This window comes from Tiliqua scincoides, chromosome 4 (assembly GCF_035046505.1).
Source record: "Tiliqua scincoides isolate rTilSci1 chromosome 4, rTilSci1.hap2, whole genome shotgun sequence".
NCBI lineage: Eukaryota > Metazoa > Chordata > Lepidosauria > Squamata > Scincidae > Tiliqua > Tiliqua scincoides.
This window is the reverse complement of record NC_089824.1, coordinates 45,417,554-45,439,447: the sequence shown is the minus strand read 5'-3', so window position 1 is coordinate 45,439,447 and position 21,894 is coordinate 45,417,554. Positions and strand designations below refer to the sequence as shown.

General features: G+C 40.6%; 1 protein-coding gene across 1 annotated transcript in view; it reads left to right on the top strand.

The window, feature by feature from the left end:
* The window catches only part of XKR4 (XK related 4), a 187,562-nt gene that overhangs the window by 112,283 nt on the left and 53,385 nt on the right, over nt 1-21,894 (top strand). Inside the window, exon 2 of the mRNA XM_066625831.1 lies at nt 19,783-19,982. Coding sequence (XP_066481928.1) covers nt 19,783-19,982 — 200 coding nt within the window. The remainder of the gene's footprint in view (nt 1-19,782; nt 19,983-21,894) is intronic.

The window sequence follows — 21,894 nt, the reverse complement described above, 5'->3', positions numbered from 1 at the left end:
TTTTTTGCCAGTGAAATTCTGTAAGGCACCATGTATACTGATTGTACAGCATAAATAATAAATCATGGTGATACTAGTGGGATGGTTTCATTGATGCTAACCACAATAGTCAGAAATCAATCTCAACATTCAGAAGCATCAGTAAAACAATGATTAGCAGATGTTGAGGACTAATGGAACCGATATCATACTCACACCCTGTTTTCAGCCTCCCGTGTAGCATCTTGCTGCCTCTTCGATCTGCTACTGTGAATGGAGGCCAGAATATAGTATGATAATAATATGGTGACATTACCCCAAGCCTCTTGATCTTCTCCCACCCTGCAGGATACAGCACAGGGCTTACTTGGCATAGTTACAGCAGTGGGAGGAAGGAGAGAATTGGGTTGTTAGTTGCTCTAGGGCCCAACCATGACCATACCAGTTTTATTCAGTCCTACAGGGTTTGAATCAGACTGCTTTCAGGCTTCTCATTGAGCCACATGGACATCAGTCCTCCCATCAGTAGTTCCAACTCTGAGAAGATTTCCTAATTCTTTTTGAGCCCTATCCTGAGTCCCCTTCACACTAGTCAGAAACCAGTCAGTTGCGACAATAAAAACAGCATGACATTGAAAATGCATCCAGTTATAGTGGTAAACGGTCAGCACCCTAAGAAAGGCAAAAAAAAAAAAATCCAGCTACCCAAACCAATATGATGCCTGGACCAAAAGTCTTTTCCAGCTAAACTGGATGACCATTCAGAGTATGCCTTCTTATACCCGACAACAACTTGCATACTTAGCTCTAGATATAGGCTCCTTTTCCATTATTCTTTTGACTGCTTCTCTCAGCATGTAACAGGGATGGGAACTTGAGTCAGGTGACTTGAGTCCAAGTTGCAAAAACGCATGTTTTTCACTGATATGTACACTTGAGTCACACGTGTGGAAGACTCAGCAAAACACTCGAGCCAAGGGTCCCTTGACTCTTCACTTGTCCCCATGTGTGCAGACTCGAGTCAGTCTGTGTCTGGGTGTGCTTGCTTACAGTTTTTGAAGCATGAAAAACCACATGGGGCCATCATTCAGACTGAGTGAGCAGCAGGGAAATTCAGCCAGGAGGCAGGGAAAGGTTAATGTTTGCTTTTGCAACAAGTGGGAGGCAGGAGTAAGCTCTCTTACCCATCTCTGAAAGAACTGATGATTGCTCCTCCTGCCTTGTTTAAAGATGGGTGGGGACAGTAGGGGAATGTTTAAAGACAACTTCCACACACACCCGAGTAGTAGCCCTTTTTTTTCCCATGGCAGGCTTTTTAAAGGGGGCAACCGGTGACTCGAGTCTTTTTGAGTCGTGAAAAGTTGACTCAGCAACTCAGAAAGTGTGCCCATTATAAATTGTTTTCAGTCAAGTTGCGGGGGAGGGCAGAGGCTCGTGACTCAACTCCAGTCAAGCTCCTGACTTGCCCATCCCTGGCATTTACAAATAAGAAGGCAGCAATATATTGCAATGTGTTATTTATTTTAAGTATTTTCCAGTCTGATTGGAAATGTAAGAATACTTGCATTTAATCACATACATTTGATCATTTTGTTGTCAAAGAAGAGCGGTACCTCTGCATGTTTTGCATACAGCAGGTCCCTGGTACCTTCAGATAGGACTAGGAAAAGCCCACCACTGAAATGCTGGAAAGACACCACCAGCCAGTATAGTGATAAAGAGCTAGATGAACCAATGCTCTGACTCAGTAGAAGGCAGCTTCATATATTCACTTTATATCCCTTATTAGCAAATAAATGTTTATTGTAATGGGCTTTCAGTACTGAATACAATTTAATTTAAGATTGTCTGAAAATCCACCTAGTAGTGGCTGCACTGACAATTAGACCTCACGCACTATGGAGCCTGTAACTTTTACAAAGAATATGGGTCAGCTAGAGAAGAAATCTATCCTGTCTTGTCTGCATAAATTATTATGGTCTGTGCCTTGCAGGTATTTCAGTCTTCTACAAATGTATGTGTTTTCTTTTAAGCAAATCATTTGTCCTAGTACACTGTAGTATCATTTATCTATTTTAATTGCATTGCCTAGAATTGCCATTTCTTAATGAAAAGGTTATTCAAATCAATGCAGTTAGAGCTACAATCCTATGCACACTTTTCTGGCAGTACCCACCACTTAACATTGTATGACATTTTTTGGAAAATGTGCATAGGATTATTCTATCTTCCAGGTGTTAAAAAACAGAATTACATGTGGGTCATTTCCATAAAGCATCAATTCTGTTATCAGACAGTGATCCCGCTGGGAGAGGTTTACGTGGATTTTCATGGATGAAGCAGGTGATTCATTATCGCTCTTGGATAGAAGAGGATTTATTTAAGTGGTCTAAGTAGAAGAATGTGGCTATGGAATAACTAGCCTCAATAAAACAGTCTCTAAAACATAAGCAATTTGGTGGTATGTTTTTTTCTCATTATTTACTTATGCAGATTTGTACATGACTTTGGGGTAAATTTCAGCTTTGCAGGAAGCGTGGAGATTGAGTTTGCAGGTTCAGGTTAGGAACGTGACAATTCAGACTGCTTGTGGGTGATTGGACGTCAGCCATGTGGAAAGATGCAAGATAAGTCTTTAGAGTACATCAGTAAATAAGAAGCAATCCAATTAAGTTAATATTCAAAGAAGAACATTGCTGCAATTTATTCATTGTTTGATTAATGGGTCAATTGATTTTGGTGGAAAGGAGAAAAGGCGCATTTTCCTGCTTTCCTCTTAAGCACAGTGAAGTATATTGAAGTGCGCTGAGAAGAAAAACACGCAGAGATAGTCTAAAACTGATGTTTAAGTTTTCAGTCAAATGCAAACTGTTTTTAAAAATGCTTATCCATCTGTGGGTGCAATACTAACCATTGGCACAGCTATGCACAGCTATGCCCATGTTGGAAAGTTAGTTAGGATTGCCCCCTGTACCTATCAAATTGCCAATGAGTTTATCTATAACATGAAATACAGTAAATCTGCACAAATACATGTAAATTCATGAGTATTTAAATGTGTTTACATGCATGCAAAAACCCAGAATTAGATCATATTCTAAGTTAAGTGCAAGCTGAGAACAGATCCAACTGTTTATGCATCAACATTTTTTTAATTTAGTCCAATAGCACATTGTGTGTGTGTGTGTGTGTGTGCGCGCGCGTGCGCGCATGCGCTTGTGGTTGGTGTGGTAGGAGAATTGCACCATAGCCTCCACAGAGTATTCAAACCTAACCAGTAGCCAGGATAATACTACAAGTAAAAAACAAAATTCTGCAATCCAGAAAGGCAGATTTTGCAAACAACATAAACAGAATGGGGATAAGTTGGCCAAAGTAATATTAAAGCTTACTGATTCCAATGGGAGAGGTAAACACATGCTTACATTTTTCTCCACTGAAATCATTGAGATTTAAAACTGTCAGATTGTACCAAATAATTGTTCAAATGCACTTTGGTCCATGGGCAGCTGAATCCTAACTAAATTCCTCGGTGCCTATGCTGTGGTGCCAGCAGAGCTGGCACTGCATCCAGGGAGGGGGATTTTGCAAGGTATCCTTGAGGTAAAGGGACATTAGTCCCCTTGCTCCAGGGAAAGCCCTAGCCATGGAACAGGTCTACTCAGACCCGCACCTGCTATACTGCCAGTGCAAGTATGAGTAGATCCGTGTCAGCAGAAGGAGGGTAGAATATGGCGTGCATCAGTGCTGTCAATCCCACCCCACTCCCTGGCCTGAGGCTAATTATTTTATTTTAAAAACTGTCAGGGGAAAGTTGCTTACAACCATTTGCAGTGTCTAGTTTTGTCCTGAAAGGCTAATCAGATGCCCCCACTGTGAAGGCACATCATTGTACTACTGTGAGAATTTGGAGTTAAAGGAGGATAATGGTCAAGAATGCATACATGGAAAGGTCAGAGATTTAGTCCATGCCAAGATAAAGATGCTAAAATGCCAGCTGTTTCAGAAATAGATATATAATTTAAGTTTAAAGTTGTGTTTGTCCTTGGTAGTTTTATGGTGTTGAATTCATAATTTCTGAATAACAATTCATGTTGTGATGGAGATGAGTGTGGTCAAAACGTACCAAAATTGTTTCTAACACTGGAGTTACCTCTGCTTTCCCACAACTCTATCTGAAGAAGCATTGAGCCCTACCAGGAGAACATAATGAAACTATCTTGCCTACAATATTGTCAGGGGCATACAATTAGTCATCTAAAGGCAGCACATTAACTTTCAAAATTTTAATATACTGCCTAAAACTGTCATATCAATTTCTTTGACAAGGTGAATGACGTTTCTCTTCAGCGTGTTGTGGGCGGCTCATCATTTTTTAAAATTAATTTTTGAAAATTAATTTTTACAGTGTTTCCCAAAAACCATGTAACTTAAATTATGTATAATCATCACAAAAGATATAATTAAACAAATCAAAAGGACATTACTTAAAAAAGAGATGGAACTAAAGCATGCATTGGTATCTACAGTCATTGAGTATCAAAGCTAAATTTAGCATTATTGTCTTAAGCCTAACCTATAGCAAATTAGGGTGGCTGGTTCCTTTCCTTCCTGTGGGACAGCTCTGGAATGGAAATTATCAACTATGTTTTGGAGGCAAGAAAATTCCATTTATTTTTAATGAGTAAATCATTCAGATTTGGAGCATTAACTCCATATTATTATTGGGTTTATATGGTTCAATGAAAAGTGTGGCTTTCCTGGTCTTTGGATCTCTGGCCTCTTCCATCAGTTCTGTAAAATAGCCTTGTTACAGTTTCAATGGTATTCATGAAGGGGCTACTGTCATGTTTTCAATAGTGTATGTAATAAACGGCATTGTTCCTTTCAAAAGGTACCATGGCAAAATTATGCATTAATGATTGAAGACCAATACCATTATAATGGATAACAGCACTATGGATAGGATTGCCTCCTCTGAAAGATAAAAAAAAAAAATAGATACTGGTTATTTGTGGATGAACTTAGTTAAATGTAGTATTTACCCTTGGATTTACTTTGAACCTGCCCATGAAAAATAAAGCAAGCCAGGACACAAGCAAACTGACTGAGCTGGCTTGGAATTGGCCAGAGGCCACATTTAACAGTAGGTTTGCTTGGGATTCAGCCTGTAACTTAGCCACATAGATTGCCTGGTTTTTCTTTCACGGTTGATTTTATTGGGAGGAGGCCAATGTTGTTTGCGGTAGCCAAAGGCTATAGTGGTTTTGGCTGAATGAACTGGAATAATGCAAAAGAGAGCCTTCTATAATTTGCAGCTAATTTATTTCTCTCGTGCAAATTCAATACTGAGTGCAGATTACAACTTCAATGGTTCTTGAGGGATTTCAGAATGGTATCAAATCTTAAGTAGGAAGCTAATTTAAAGAAACAACTCGCAGGGGTATGTTTAATAAGTATTCAGTATCTATGCAATAAATGAGAAGAATGAGCAGAGAAGCAATATGCAAATAGAAGACTTAAGGACTACTATTCTGTACAGGCAGAATTGATTAGTTTTTCATGGACTAGATGAGACTATATACAATGATTTCTATACAGATTCCTGAATGATCCTACACAGGAAGGCTTAATTGGACATAGAGCAACTCACCAGCAAATGACCATCATTTCTAAACTATGTGAAATTGTTATGAAGAATACATATATAGTCAGATCATGGGTCCACCTAGCTCTGTGTTGTCTTTTGTCTATGTTGACTGGCAATAGCTCTTCAGGATTTCAGAAACTAGTCCAATCTGGAGATGCCAGGATTGAATATGGAACCTTGACACTAAAGCACATACTCTGCCATTGATCCTGTACCTGAAAAAGCATCTGAACATCTGTTGAAGGCCTTTCTGTCACCACTGAAAATGTAGTTTTCTCTGCATATCTAGGAATATGAACACCACATGCAATGTTCTTGGGCTCTCCTTTTCTTTACTGCTCCTCACTTCTTTAGAAAAAAACCACAGGTCCGAATTACCCTAACAAGCACGCTCTAAGAAGTTGTTGTAAGGCCTTTTGCAGTGAATTGGTCTCTTCTTAGAACAGGAATGGTTTCTGCTAAATACACTACATTTAACACAGCATAATGAGGGCTGCTTTATATATTATAAGAAAGGCAAATTCTCTTGTTGGTGGCATACAGATGCTGCACATGAGTGGGCAGATGGGTGGGGGTAAAGACCTTAAAAACAGCATGTAGTACAACCACAGGGAAAGACATATGGGAGATACCAATGAGCATTTAAATGGGTCTTAAGGCTGCAATCCTAAACATACTTCTGATTTAAGTGAGTCCTTGAACTCTATGGGAGTTAGTTTTTCAAGCAGTCATTCTGAGGATCTTGCTGTGTTATTGAATGACTGCAGAGCATTTTCAAGAATAAAATTCTTCTTAGATCATTCTGTGCACAATCAGGAAATTACAACACATGCCACTGAAACTGGGGTGGGATTTGGAGACAAGAGACAATATAGCCAAGAGACAATAAATCCATTTTGCTGGGTTATCCAGAAGTTTCAGCCCAATCCTTTGAACTCATACTGGTGGAACAAATGTTCCACCAGCTTAGACTGCCTTACAGGCACATTACAGGCACATTACTGTGCCTTGCAGTAGACACAAAGAATTCTCTGGCAGCACATGGAATTGCACACTGCTGGAGCGATGGCATGGAGGTTGGAGTTTGCCCCTTCACTAGCAGATCTGTGAAGACTCACCAACGTAGGTAGAATGGCAGGGGAGGTGGGGAGAGGGCGGCATTAAGTGGACAGTTGAAGGAAAGCAGAATGTGGGTGGGGGAGGGCAGAATGGGGCAGCAACAGGGCAACAGGAGAGTGGATGGACCTGGGAAGGGGGCAGGTTCAGCATCAGTGGCAGCTACCAAATTCAAACCCCCTTCCCAGGTCTGATCTCATAGCATGGGTCTATCTCATGACATGGGATAGTGCAATGGCGACTTTGCTGGCACAGGTCTGAGTAGAGCCATCCATACCATGGAAGCTTAGCCTAGGAAGCTTAAACCTTCTTCTTTAAGGAACTTTGGTTGGGGTAAAACCTTAAATGAGCTAATGGGCTCCAGGGGCAGGGGAGTGGGGGCTCCGCACCCCTTCCCACAAGCCCATTGGGTCCCTTAGAGACATACTCCAACCAAAAAGTTTTTTAAAGCAGAAGATCGCTAGGACCTTCTGCTTTAAAGGGAACTTACCCAGCCAAAAGGTCCCTTTAAAGCAGAAGATCCTAGCGATCTTCTGCTTTAAAGGGACCTGGGGTAGGTTCTTTGACAAGCTAATGGGCTCACAGGGGTGGTGGTGAGGGACTCTGTCCTGCATGGTCAATGGAAGCAGGGCCACCTTCCCATTAGGCCTGTTAAGAGATGAGAAGAACTCACACATATATACTACGGGTTGAGCCAGTTTAGGGAGTTCCATTCTTGGCTACTGCTTGCTTGGTCAGCAGTGCATTGGCTGCCATAGCCCTATTGCCTTGGTGACAGGTAAGCAGCTAGCCTCTCAGTGAGCCTGGAATTTTTTATGATACCCAGGTCTTCACAGTGTCTGTTTGGGAAATGCTGAAGACGACATTCCATGCCAGGGAGTCAGAGGAAGGAGGAGGAGAGGGCCAGAATATTTAATCCTCCCATCCAGCTTGAGGCTGCAGAAGAGTGAGCTGTGGACACTTTTTCAGGGCTGTCTCCAAGTCATAAGGGAAAGATTGCCTTGAAGACTGCCTTATTGTGGGCCTCTTCCTAAATGCATGTACCCTCCAGCTCAAAGGCAAATAAGGAAAGAATGAAGAGTTGAACTGACAAATTATAATTACTACTACTACTACTACTACTACTACTACTACTACTACTACTACTGTTTTAATTGCTGGCATTTACAGAGAGAGGCTTTCATGGTTTTTGAACCCTAAATTAAAATACTGCTTATTATGAGCTGCTCATTTACTTCTGTGGAAGAGGTAAAAATTTTTATGGGATAGTCCTCCACTGATGAGAATGGAAAAGGTTTTGCATGTTGTGCTCATTTCTATAAGCATTACAAATCTGTGGTAAACCTCTGGATTAGGATATCTGTGTCTGTTGGATTCAAACATATATTTTCAAAGAGTAACATTTCAAAAGACCAAAACTACATTGATAGTCACTGTGAAATTTAGGGCGCAGTCCAACCAACTTTCCAGCACTGTCCTAGTCACAATGCATCTCCAAGGTAAGGTAGCAAACATACCCTGACCTTGAGGAGGCCTCTTTGACTGCCTTCCCACTGCAAGATGCAGTGCATGCCACACTGGCACAGCTATGTCAGTGCTGGAAAGTTGGTTAGGTTTGCACGCTTAAACAAAAATGTCAAACAGGACATGCTGTCCTCACCACATTGCATGATGAGTTGAATCTTCACAGAGAAGCACATGAAACATTGCTCACATAATGTCTTTTCCACCACTTGACTCCCACTGCCACTCCTATTCCTCACAGAAAGGTACTCCTGAGAGTCAGGGGAACCTCTGGAATCACACTTCAGGGATATAGGGACCTGCACTAGAAAGGAAGAAGTGGCAGAAATTGGGATTCCCTTCTGCGCTCCCTCTGAATCCAGTCTTAAGTTATTAGGCCTTGCTTATCCAATAAATACTGGAAAGAAGAAAATGGTATCTGGTGCTATCTTTACTCATTTTTAATAAAAGTAAAATCCTTGGTGTCCTCTAATTTGTGTTAGAGCCCAAACCTAGGCATGTCTACTCAGCAGTGAGACACATCGTAGTCAATGGGGCTCACTTCCATGTGGGATTGGCTAGGATTGCAGCCTTACAAGTGCAATCCTATACATATCTATTCAGAAGTAAGTTTGTGTTCAATGGACCTTATTTCCATGAAAGTGTGTAAAGGATTGCAACCTTCGTCATTTATTTGAAATTGTGACAACTCTTTTCCTAGCAGTTCTGCATTAATATATGAATCTACTTGCAAAAGTTATGCATATCTCATGAATACTTCAGTTATTCTTCTCCATATATTTTATTGCTTGATTTATTTTGTGTTCAAGGTTCCATAACAAGAAATTAGTTGTGACTGTGAAAAATACTAGCTAAATATTGCTTAGATGAGCAACAAAATCAAGTGGGAATAAATCTCAATAGCTGTGAGACTGTGCATTGTGTTTCATGCATTTTGCCCTGAAAATTAATGGGAGCCTGTAACTTAAGTAGCAAGTTACCTGGAGACTTGCAATGACAATTGTTCTCTAGGCTCGTACTGAGCTAAAAAACTGATGTTGATCAAGTACATTCAGAAATACTGCAGGACACATCAACAATCCTTGTTTAAAGGAACCCTACTTGTTTGCCACTTGTTTGCCATAAGTATATTTCCAATGGTGAAACCTGGGATAATAAAGGCAGGAAGTAACAAGAAACAAGGAGCGAAAACAGCAAAGCTGAACTGGAGAGACAATGTTAGTTAATGATAAAGACAGGAAGTTTATTAATGATACTACAGAAGGCAGTCCTTTGTCCTTCCAGCAGAAATGGGGAACAGCTGAAAGTGATACACTGCAGAAGGAGGTGTGGATTTGAAAGTATATCACTGACCAAGGAAAATGAGACCTTCCTTTGTCCATGTTCCAATGATTTTCCATGCCCTGAAGGAAGATGCAAGTATGTGTAAGATATTGACTGGGCTCTTTGGAAGATTTGATGATGGAAACTGGGAATGAAAAGAATAATGCTTGTACATTTTTTTTTTAAGGAAAATAAATAGAAACTGTGAATGGGGGCAGGAAAATACTTAACTTGGGTATGAGACATGGAGATTTCTCATTACTTGATTCTCAACATTTGGCGACCTGAAGATGACGGTAACTCTCACTTTGAAAGCATTCTGTTTTGAAATGAGAGTGATATTTAAAATGTATATGATACTTGATTGATGATGACTCATTTACCCATGCAGGTCAGCACTTGAAGCAACAGTCATCCTGTGATGAATGTATCTGTGTGAACCTTCTCTGAGACCATCTGTTCCACTATTCACTTTACAATCTCTAAGTTCAGCCAAAAACACCCTCTTATATTTTTACTGTTGAAGGGCCTATGAAAAACCATTTTTGTGGGCTTCCCCATAACTATGGAACAGATTCTCCTTGAGCATCTTTTTTGAATCCTTGAATGGCTTTCTATTTAAACTGACTTTGGAACTTAAGTTGGTAAAGGATGGGAGGGTTAGTTAGTTGGCAACCTTCAGTCTCGAAAGACTATGGTATCGCGCTCTGAAAGGTGGGAGGGTTAGTATTTGTTGAAATGATAGCAGTTTAAATTGGATTTATAAATATGAAATATATCTAGTTCACACTACCTTCTTGGTTGTTGGTACTTACAGTGGTTTTGTTTCACTATATCTGGTCCAAGTCTGGTATGCTAGAACTGGTTGATGACTCACATCAGTGTATCATGTGTAAGTCTGGGCCCTGGTCTATAAATGCAGGCATATCCTGGTTCCAGCCTGTGGATCAGCACCTGATTCACAGCCCAGCGGCACCACTGGGGCCTCTAGAGGTGTCCTCAGGGGAAAGGGACTTTCATCCCCTTCCCCAGGGAAAGCTCCAGGCCCCGCATTGGGGCTTCTCAAGTCTGCACCGGCTATTTTGCCGGTGCAGACTTGAGAGCCTCCATGTTGAGCTTTGCAATCTAACATGGAAGGTAGGCTATGGTGGAGCAGGGCTCTGCTGGTCACCCCATCCTACCTAAGTCCTCCCCCCACCCTCATCCCCCCCACTCTGAAACGCCTCTTCCCACCAGGGCCCTCACTGCAGTCCAGAGCTCTTAGAGTGCTCCAGGTGGCATCTGTCTGGCACTGGGCTTAGCGTTGACTGGTGCTGGTCCAGTGCTGCTGCTGAGTTCTCTCTGGGTGTCATAGACAGCACATTTGTGGCACCTAGCACTGGTGCTGAGGTTAGATAGGGTTGGGCCCTCACTCCCCAAATGTATGCTCAGCAAATATCCAGAAAGTCAGAAAGAATTTACACAATCAGGAATGTCATATGATGTTTCTATTTCATATTCTGTTTCTGCAGCATATTAATTATCTCAATATATAATTCCATGCACATGTAAAAAGGCCTCTTGCTGACATGCTAGTTTTTCATGGGGTTTCTTTGGGTAATATTACATTACCTTTGCACCTCTGAAATGAGCACGCCAGACAAAGTCTTGGGATAAAGGATCACTTTAGTAATACAATCAGAAAATCTGCAGCAGGGTATAAACAATCTAAAATGCCCCCCATGTGCGGGCTACTAAATTTGGGGGGAACGGTGCTAGCCATCTACCTCCCCGGGCTACATGGGCGTCACATCCTGGCTCTAAGCTCCGTCAGTCATCACCCAAGAGAGCTTATCAACACCAACTCCTAGGGGTCGTGGCAGCTGGATGAGCAGATACCCCAGAGGCCATGCCAGCCGTTGTCTTTTGCCCAATCCAACCTGGGGGCTTGCCAGCCAGCGACCCAAACAAGTATCGTCTGAGCAGACCTGGATCAACCCCCAACTTTGCTGACCTTGGAATGTATGCTGTATTCCCTGCCGCCCTGGCTACCCTGCCCGCACGTCACCTGCCCAAGTGACCAAAGGCAAATAACTCTAAACATATAACCCAACACCCTACCATACCAGTCTGGGGTAGGCGAAAAAATCATCAGCCAAGGCCATTCAGGCTGGTGACAAAAAATTCCTACCCAGCCCCCTGAAAGAACAACCAGCTAATCTCAGACTGTTAATGGGAGGGATGACAGGGCTTGAAAATTCTGGCGGACTGACTCCAGAAGGCACGAAGCCTTTAGGACATCAGCCCACCTAGCCCCCACTTGTGCAGCAGCCAATGAGGTGCTCCCAATTTCTCATCTTAGCCTGGCTTGCCTGGAGTGCTGGGTAAAGGAGTGCCTCTTATGGGGCTTCACTGTCAATCCAGGATCTTCTCAACTACAGTGTGAAAGAGTAGAGCCAGGAGTAGAGACATCACATGAAAAATTCTGATAAGGAATTTGGTCACCTAGGTAGGATCTTCCAGACTGTTTGCAGGCTAGAATTAGCAAGGTTTATCCACTCTGGGATAACCAATTTAATAAACCTTTCAGCATTTTTGCAGGCTTCTTCTTGATTTACCCTTGCTTTCAACCAATAACCTAAGCTATTTTATTCCAAAGAAGTGTACTATGTATTTAAATAAATACCAATCTGGGGTTGCAAACTGAGAATCTTCAACAAGAGTAAGTTATATGCTATATCTGTCCTGGGTAAAGACAAAAAGCCCAATCCTATGCCTGTCTACTCAGAAGTAAGTCCCATTATAGTCAATGGGGCTTACTCCCAGGTAAGTGTGGATAGGATTGCAGCCGAAGTTGCTTAAAAGTCAAAAGGGCAGCCTAACTCTGAACACATTTCTCAGAAATTGCACTAAATGTATTGTATCCACGTCTGCAGTAGAATTTGCAGTGAAGTGAATAATTAGGAATAAACGTTTTGCGAAGGCTGCTGTAATATTAAAATGATAAATGAGATAAGAATTGTAAAGCATTTGGTACACCATATAAGTTAACATTTATTGATTTATTTTGCTTGTAAAATGCCTTGTGAATTACTTTTTTAAAAAGTCAGAATATGTATTAACAATAACAATAATAAATTTGTTTATATATTTCTGCATATTCTACAAAAAAATTTCTCCCCATTAGAATGATGATCTATTTCTCAAATACATTTTCTGCCTAGGATTGCCTACTAATTTTAGTAGCCTGGAGGGCTGAGCAGGACTTCAGCAAAATGTCTTTCTCAGGCTGCAATCCTAACTACACTTTACTGAGAGTAAGCCCCATTGAACAAAATAGGACTTACTTGTGAGTAGACCTGATTAGGATTGTGCCCTAAATTTTTCTTTTTAGGTCAGACCTCGAGACTATGATTCACATAGTTCAGTCTTCTAAATCCAGTCATTGATATTGTAAAGTTTTTAATAGCATATGAAACTAATAAATAACATCAAAAACATTTCCTTTGAGTGTATATTCATACATTTACGGCTTAATCCTATCCCTCATTTTATGACAGTGGGACAGCATCCCGCTATTGTAAAAGGCCCAGCAATGACTCATGGAGTGCATTGCCACTGAGCTGGTGTGAGTTGCCACCACAAAGCAACAGTAGCATTAGAGCCCTTCAGCCATAAGTTGGTGCCAGTAAGTTGGTGCAGGAGGCATTTTGTTGGTTAAGAAGGGGAGGAGAGGAGGAATTTCTGAGTAGATTGGGGAGAGTGAATGAGGTGGATAGTGGGCTAGACGGCGTAGATTTCAGTGGCAAACAGGCACAGCAGATCATATCCCCCTCATTTCAGCCTCCCGCTCCTCTTTACTCTCCTTGGACTTCTGCCAGCTATAGAGCTGGTGAAGGTATGAGGAGACCTACAGGCCTTCAGGGGACTTACTTGGAGGTATGGCAACAAAAGTTCACTTACCTTAGGGAGGCTTCATAATCATCTTTCCACCATTGGATACAGCACTCACTTCCACAGTTCGGCTGCATCGATGCCAATGGCGTGGGATAGGATTGGGGCATAAAACCAATAAAATCATGAATGGTTATTGGCATTCTGCTGTTATGGAGACACTTTGCCCTAAAGGAAGCATACAGCTGAAAGAAAAGATTTTAAGATTTGTAACTACTTGTTTATAAAACTCACAGAAGAATGTGATTCACTGCTCAAATTCATGTTCACAGTTTTTCCTTGGTTAATCAGCTGTGCAGCAGAGCAGATGCTATTAAACTGCAAATTCATTTTTTTTTTTGGAGTGAAATAATGTGACCTAGCCTTTCAGACTCAGTACTACTAAAACCCTTTCCAGTATTCAGCAGTCAAAAGTGGGAGGGGGTGGTAGATTTTTGTAAAGGAAGGTTGACAGCTCTAGGCTAGTAGGAGGAATTGCACAAGCCATTCTTGTACACAGCTCCAAGAGCAGCTACGCGCCTGCAGCTGCTTGCCTGTTTCTAGACTTTTTGGATGAAATATCAACCCCCTACTAGGTTCAGCATATTACTCTTATTACGTAGTGTGCCATTTAGTAAATTTGCCATCAGACATTTGGACATCTGTTTTCTCTTGGGTAATAAAAAACCTAAGAATATGGATCGCTAGTGAAGTCAAACAAAAGAAATAAGCACAGCAAATATGTGAGAAATGAATTTATTTACTATTTACAACTACAGCCTACTCTTCACCAAATAGTCCCAGGGTAGCTGACAGCATCATAAGAGCAATAAAAACAAATAGTTAATTGTCAAAATAATATATCACAGCATAGTTCGTGCAGCAGCAAAAGAGCAACAGTCATCCATAATAATCGTCACCTCAAAGACTAGCAGAACAGAAAGGTTTTAAGCAGTCTCATAAAGATGAGGAGAGTGGGTGCTTCCCGCTCCTCTTGTATTATTTCTTTCCAGGCTGGGGAGGGGGCATCACAGAGGTGGCCCTTTCCTGCATGCATGCCAGGCATATCTAAATGCATGATCTCAATGCATGATGATAACATGCATTTTATGTTGCATGTTATGAATGATCTAAATGCATCTAAATGCGTGATCTAAATGCATGATCATAACATGCATTTTATGTTGCATGTTATGCATGATCTAACTGCATGATCATAATAAAAAAGAAAAAAGATGTAAGGGGTTTTTAAAACTTATCTCTGCACCCTATTATCAGTATCTGGTACACAGACAAAGGATAGCTCTACTCCTCATGAAAGTGTGTTATACTCCGCAAGTGGCTGTGTTGTTAGAATGTGTATTGGGTTATATCTTCAGCCTCTTAAGCAAGTGGAAAGCACTTCCGTGTGCAAAGAGAGGGAGATTGTTTTTGCTGATCTCATACCCCTTCAGTCTTTCATCTCCTATATAGTTCTGTTTCAAAGGACTTCCCAGTCATCAGAAGATGTCCGGGAAGGGGGTGTGTGTGTGTGTGTGTGTGTGTGTGAATGTGCACTCAGGGGGCTTCCTAACAGTCACATTCCTTAGGATACAACTTTTTTTTTTTTTAGCAGTGTACTGTTATTATGCTTGAAAATTATTTCACAAAATCAGGAAATATTTCTCTACAGATGTTAAATACCCATTTTGGAATCTGATTTCACCAACTGTCTCACAGTTTAGAGCAGGGACTCATTTCATATAAATAGGATTCATGGTGCCTGCTGTGGATTGGTTTTTTACTTCATATTTGTATAACAACTGAAACAATGATTAGCAGAATGGGTAAGCACTATTCATAGCCATTGTAAGTTATTAAGAGCTCAGTCCTGCCCTACCCTGCCCTGCCAACACCATCACACCAAAAAAATCACACATTTATTCCTCTCAAGCTCTTCTGAAACTTTCAAAGTTAACTTCTATTTCCCTTCCTGTTAGTTAACACTCCATCATTCTGCATAGCTCTGTAGTTATACATCGGGGTGCCCAAACCCCGACCCTGGGGCCACTTGCTGCCCTCAAGGATTCCCAATCTGGCCGTCAGGGAGCCCCTAGTCTCCAATGAGCCTCTGGCCCTCTGGAGACTTGCTGGAGCCCACACTGACCTGATGCAACTTCTCTCAGCGTGACGGCCAACTGTTCGACCTCTTGCGTGAGCTGTGGGACAAGGGCTCTCTCCACTGCTGCAGCAGTGGCAGCAAAGAAAAGGCTGGCCTTTCTTTGTGCAAGGTCTTTTATAGGACTTGAGCTATTGCAAGGCCTTCATTCGTTCATATAAGTTACCTCTAATATATTCATTTATGTAAATTAATTCAAATTTGAAATGTAAATTAATTCATTTTTTCCCGGCCCCTGACACAGTGTCACAGAGATGATGTGGCCCTCCTGCCAAAAAGTTTGGACACCCCTGTTCTACATCAAAGGGTACATATTGTTATTCCTTCAAAGGACTCATCCCTCAGTTACGTCGTTATATTATACCCTATCACATTATTATAACTTCTATATGTCTTCTTATAATCCCATAGCCCTCTAAAATATGGTTCATCCCCTTAACCATCACCACTGGATTCACTCCCTCCCACAGCTTCTTCATCTCCATTTCTCCTCTTCCCCACCCAGTTGGAGTGCTACTGCCTGCCGCGGCAGTGCTCAGAACTTGGTAGCCATTTTACAACATTGAAACTGTTCTGCTGTCGTAAACACTCCCACACGACAGTTCAATCCTAAATAGCTATTTATGGCTAAATTCCTCCATCTAAAGGAAGAGTGAGTCACACGGGTACATGTGTGGAAGTGCACAGTTTCCTTGAACTGACATCCACAGAAATCATACCACGTGATCCATTCCCCTGGCTCAGCAGCACTGACATCCTCCTCCTTCTTCTGTGGCTCCTCCTTGGCAGTGTTCAAACAACAGGCTTCTAATCGCAGTAAAGACAAAAGCAAATGATCCCTGGGCTTTGTACCAAAGTGGGCATTTAGTGGGACTTTTCACTTCCAGTTTACAGTAGTGGACTACCTTGGTCCGCTTCCTTCTCCATCTGTCCTCACTAAGTGAGGCAATGAAGGGTGTGAAATATGGTGGATGTGCTCCCATCTCTGTTGCCATATTTTTTTTCCCTTTCAGCTCCTCTCCCACCCTATAATCATGTGGGATGGATAAATAATTTCTGTGGGCCTTGTGTTTGATACCTTTGATCTAGAAACACCCAAGAAAACGGGAAAGAAATGGAGGAAAAAATAATATGTTGTTTCTGTTAAATTTCTCATACTTAAGTTTAATTATGGCAGAAAGGGTGGACTAAAACATTGTGCCAAAAGCACTATGAAAAAGTGGTTTTTAAGAAGGCACATAAAAAAGTAAAAATGGAGGCTTCACATAGGAGTTCCAGGAGGTGATTCCAGGTATAATGGGCAGCGTGGGAGAAAGGGCGGAGACATTTGAGGGAGCAAGACACCATTCTATTTGTATAAGTATAGTTAATGTGCATTCTTATGCTGTATCTGCATCATATTTCTATACAGGGTAGAGTCGGGGTTTAGTGAGGTTGGGCATTGGCCAAGGGTTCATGTCCAATTGGCTGTGGTTATCTGGTTACTATTATGGTAACCCATGAATCATCAATACTGGTGGTAGCAGTAGTGCCCAGTGCATCAGTGGAGGAAAAGTGAGCATTGTGGGACACCCACTGCAGCAGTTTGTCCCAGGGCCTCCACCAACCTGTCACTGCTTCTGTACATGTCAGCATTCCATTCAAATACTGGGTGAGTGTTCATTGCAGAACACATTAATGGTTCCTTTTGTGTTTAAAGTCAACACAGTAAAACTAATGCCTTTATCAGAATCAGTCTTGATAGAGGATTATAATTTTTTTTTAAAGTAGCAATTAAATTTGGTTCTCCAAAACCAGTAAACAGTATTTGGGTTTTGTAAATAAGGTGTGTGCCTGCATGTGAGTGTGTGTGTGTGTGTGTTTTCCTAATAACAAAACAAAGTGGTGCCCTTTACACTTTCATGTTGAGATGCAACTAATAAGCAAGTACTTCATAAACAAAATTTTATCATTATTTAACAATCACTTCTCTTGAGCTCAAAATAGAGTGAAGTTTCTCTAGTAGCTAGGCAACAGTAAAAAAAAAAAAAGCACTTACCTGAATTGCTGTTTATTTTACTCTTTATGTTTAAACCCCAGCTGTAGAAATTTTTATTCTCTGTACTTATTAGATGGTAGGAAGAATGATTGTTTATGGTGTAGCTAAATTGTTTAATGTACTGTTTGATACAGGAAGCAAATTAGACATCAGAATAAATGTCTCCTGTATCTGTAACCAGCCATTAGTGATTTTCGATCTTTTCATAAATGTTTCAGTGTGTTATATAATATGAGAATATGCCCTCTCCTGAGTTGGGTAATTGTTATAAATATTAGGCTGTATGAAGCATGAAATCTGTACCTTTCAGTTTTTCCCAAAGAATGCAAATGAGCGATGTGGATCCTCACAAAGGCTTTTCAGGTTAAGCACATGATCATAGTATCCAATTTCCTTGATGTGCAGAATATAAAACAGTTTCTCATCTTAACACGGTGTATGTTGGACATACTCTTCACTTTCACCAGTTAGATACAAAGAGTTGTAGACAGTGTTGTAGTCAAAGCACAGAATTTAGTGGAGATGTTGAATTACAAACCTCTGGCTTACTTCTTGCTGTCCATCTTCACTCTTCACACTGCTAAGCTCTGAGACCAGAAATAAGATCAGTTAGGAGGAAATAGTCTGGGGAAGAGTGGCAGGAAAGGAAGCAACTGGATGAGAGGATGGCTACAGTTCCCATTATTCGCTCTCCACCTGCGCATCAATTTGGACCCTGCTCTTGGCTTGGACCCTGTGGTTCAAGAAGACCCATATTTAAAGAAACTGGCTTTCCAGCAACATATTTAGGTTGAAACTCCCTCAAGCAGTGGGCATGTAGTAGCTTCTTGGAGAACCTGTTTGCCGAGTCTGAGCCATCTGGTCATATGCAGAAATCATCTTGTGCCACATCATTGCAAGCATCAGTTGTTGAAAATTTGCCAATGCATTCTGAAAGGAACTGAATGATTTTTTTTTTTTTTGGGGGGGGGGGGGGTTCAGACTCTCTGATTTCCATTTTTTTGTCAGTCTGAATTTTTATTATGCTTGATCCTAACAAGATATATTTTTTGTATTAAAATATTTTGATTGAAATATTCTTTGTATTCATAAAGTCTGTATTAGTGGGTATGGCACAATTAATTTATCTCCATTGATAAATTTAAAAATCATATTCCAAGCTTGTATCAAGCTTCGTGGATGAGAATATAGGATTACAGAAACATAAATAAAGCACAGTAGTGTTAGAATACAAGATTACAGAATAGATGATCTATTCAGAATAACAAATAGAGAGGTTTTGCCTGCCCGTAATCTGGGATAAAGCATTCATTTATTAAAATAGTGTATTCATAACCTTTCTTTCCATCTTATGGACCTATAAGACTGTTAACATCAAATGTTAAATTTGCAGTAAAGAAAAAAAATCAAAAATACTTAATGTTCAAACCAAAGCAACCCATGAACAGTTACTGAGACCTTTAAAAAAAATGCCACCAACAATGGAACAGATTTAAAATGTTTCACAGCATGCAAATCCCTATGAGAAAGAATGTTCTTGGCACATCAAAGTCAGCAAGGAGAAGCAAGACAAAGCTTCCCTAACAAGGGAATCCCATAATGTTGGTGCCATCACACACAAGTCCCAATCCTATGTAACCTCCCCCTATATTTCTGAAGGAAGGAAAACAAAGCAAGGCCTCTTAAGATGACTTGAATATATCAGTAGGTTCAAGAGAGCAAGTTAGGGTTGCCAACTTTAACAGAAGCTATATACTCGTATATATACATTTTCTCCCAAAATGGGCATTCTGAGCCTTGGAGAGGCAGCATGGCTCTCCCTCACCTTCGGAGGTTTCACATAACATCATGTGTTATATATATACACATACATTATATGCATACTTATATTATGTATAGCACAATTTGGAATTGTGCTATTCATAACTATACACCTTTTTCCATAAACCTAAAATTTGCATTTATTGCAAATATTTACAATAAAGTATATTAATGATTTGCATACTTTACAATACCAAAGAAACCCCTTCCTTCAAAATCCCTCCCTTGTAATTTATAGTTCATTTTTCCCGTTCTTATTAGGTATTTCCACACTATCTACTTGGGCATCCGAAGTCGGCGGAGTGGAGACAGTGACAGGTGGCGCTTTTATTGGAAGATGGTTTATGAGTATGCAGATGTGAGTATGCTGCATTTGCTTGCTACATTTCTGGAAAGTGCTCCACAGCTGGTCCTGCAGCTCTGCATTGTTGTACAAACACATACCCTTCAGGCCCTCCAAGGTAAGGATCCAGCTATTGTTTTTCTACTGCTTTACATGGTGTTTTACGTACACACCAAAATTTGCAATTCAGCATTTTGCATAATGAACAAATGGCCTAAGAATAACTCTTCCTAAATGAGGCTGAAAAAGAAAGGAAAAAAGAAACATTCAGGCTTAACTGGTGTTGTCCAGGACTGCTTCTATGCCAAATAGCAACCATAGGTGGACCCAACCTGGTTCAGAACTGTGGTGGGAGTAAAGGTCCCCTTTCCCCATGTCATGCTATGGTCCTCTTCCCCCATGCCATGGTCCCAACCTAGATTGTGAATGTACCTGTTCAAGTCATTAAAATGTACCTGCTAGAATATACCTGCTCAAGTCATTAAAAAATAATTTGTAGGGCCAAATTGCACAATTTATGTTACATGCAGTTTGGCTTGTAGTTTTTGGAGCTTGAATTCAACAACCGTGGGCTTCAGCATGCTTCAGATGAACTGTTTTGTACACAAGCTCCTGGAGTCTAAAGAACCAAACCAAATATGGAGAGTATATTAATTTGGATATCTACAGAACACCTGAAAATCAATTTGTTTAATCTGAATTATTTCTGGAATAGATTGGCGTGTAGGAGGAGTTCTGGACACACTCTGCATTCAAGCACTGACATCACTAGAGGGTGCAGACCACACCAGGTGACACTCTGGGGGTGGAAGCTTACACCATTACTGGCCAAAATGGTGAAAATCCTGGTATTTTCGAATAATACCATCATGCTATATATAATTTGATGGGTAATTTAATGCAGAATGCAATGAAACAAGCCACATTGAACTATCTCTATTCTATCAAAAGCTATAACCAAACAACCTGAAAAGGAAAACACAAATGTCTTATGTAACAAAAAGTAGATTTCTTTAACTCAAAACTGATCAATGGAACTGATTTTTCCAAGATCCAATGAGGTGTTGTTATGACACAGCAAGAAGTTAGCTCTCATTTCGATGTATCAGAGCTAATACTAGAACTTTTATTCAGTTGTGTGTCATCAAATTGGCCACTGGTTTTTTGTTGGTTACAGAATTGTTGGGTGACATTTGTTGTTAAATATTAAATAAATAAAGTTAATGGGGGTCACACCAACCCTAGTAATGCCACTGCATTTAGGCTGTGCAAATGATATTATAATTTATTTTGAATGGTCTGATACGGGAGGTGGTCTGCCATGGGGGTGACACAGTGAGTTCTCAAATTGGGTGACACAAGCCCTAGTGATGCCTCTGCATTCAAGCTGGGTCCTGATCTTGACAACAGCTGTGAGATCCTGGTGATGCGGAACATTGTCATTATTTAAAGTAAAATTCCTTTCATTGAAAGAGTGAACAAAATTTGAAACGTTGATATTGAGCAGCTGGTTGTGATGATGCCTGCCTTCAGACACATCTTTGTTCAGAATAACTGGGCAAATTGCGTTGATATTTGTATCATGTGGATTATATTCACAAAATTCCATTTTTTTTTTTTTTTGGTCTAATAATATTGCCATTTTCCCCTATATATAACATATTGCACAGGGATTGGAGAGCAAATTCAATTTCATGTGTTGTGCTATAAAGTATGTTGTTTCTTAAGTGGTATATTCTGCTGTCTGCTGGATTTACAAGGGAAACCATTGTTTAGGGCTACAATCCTGTGTGCTCTTTCTGGGTGTGAACCCCATTGAACACAATGAGACTTCAGACTAGACATACATAGGAATGTGCTGTTTGTTTGCAGCAGGAGCCATTATTACAGAGAAGTATCCCTGTAGCTATTATGCCCCTGGCAAGATCACAGTCTGGGACTTTTTTTATTTATATTGTGTATCACTTTGTATAGTAATGTCCTTTTCTATGCCCTGTTGAGGCAATAATAGAACTCTTATCATACGTGGA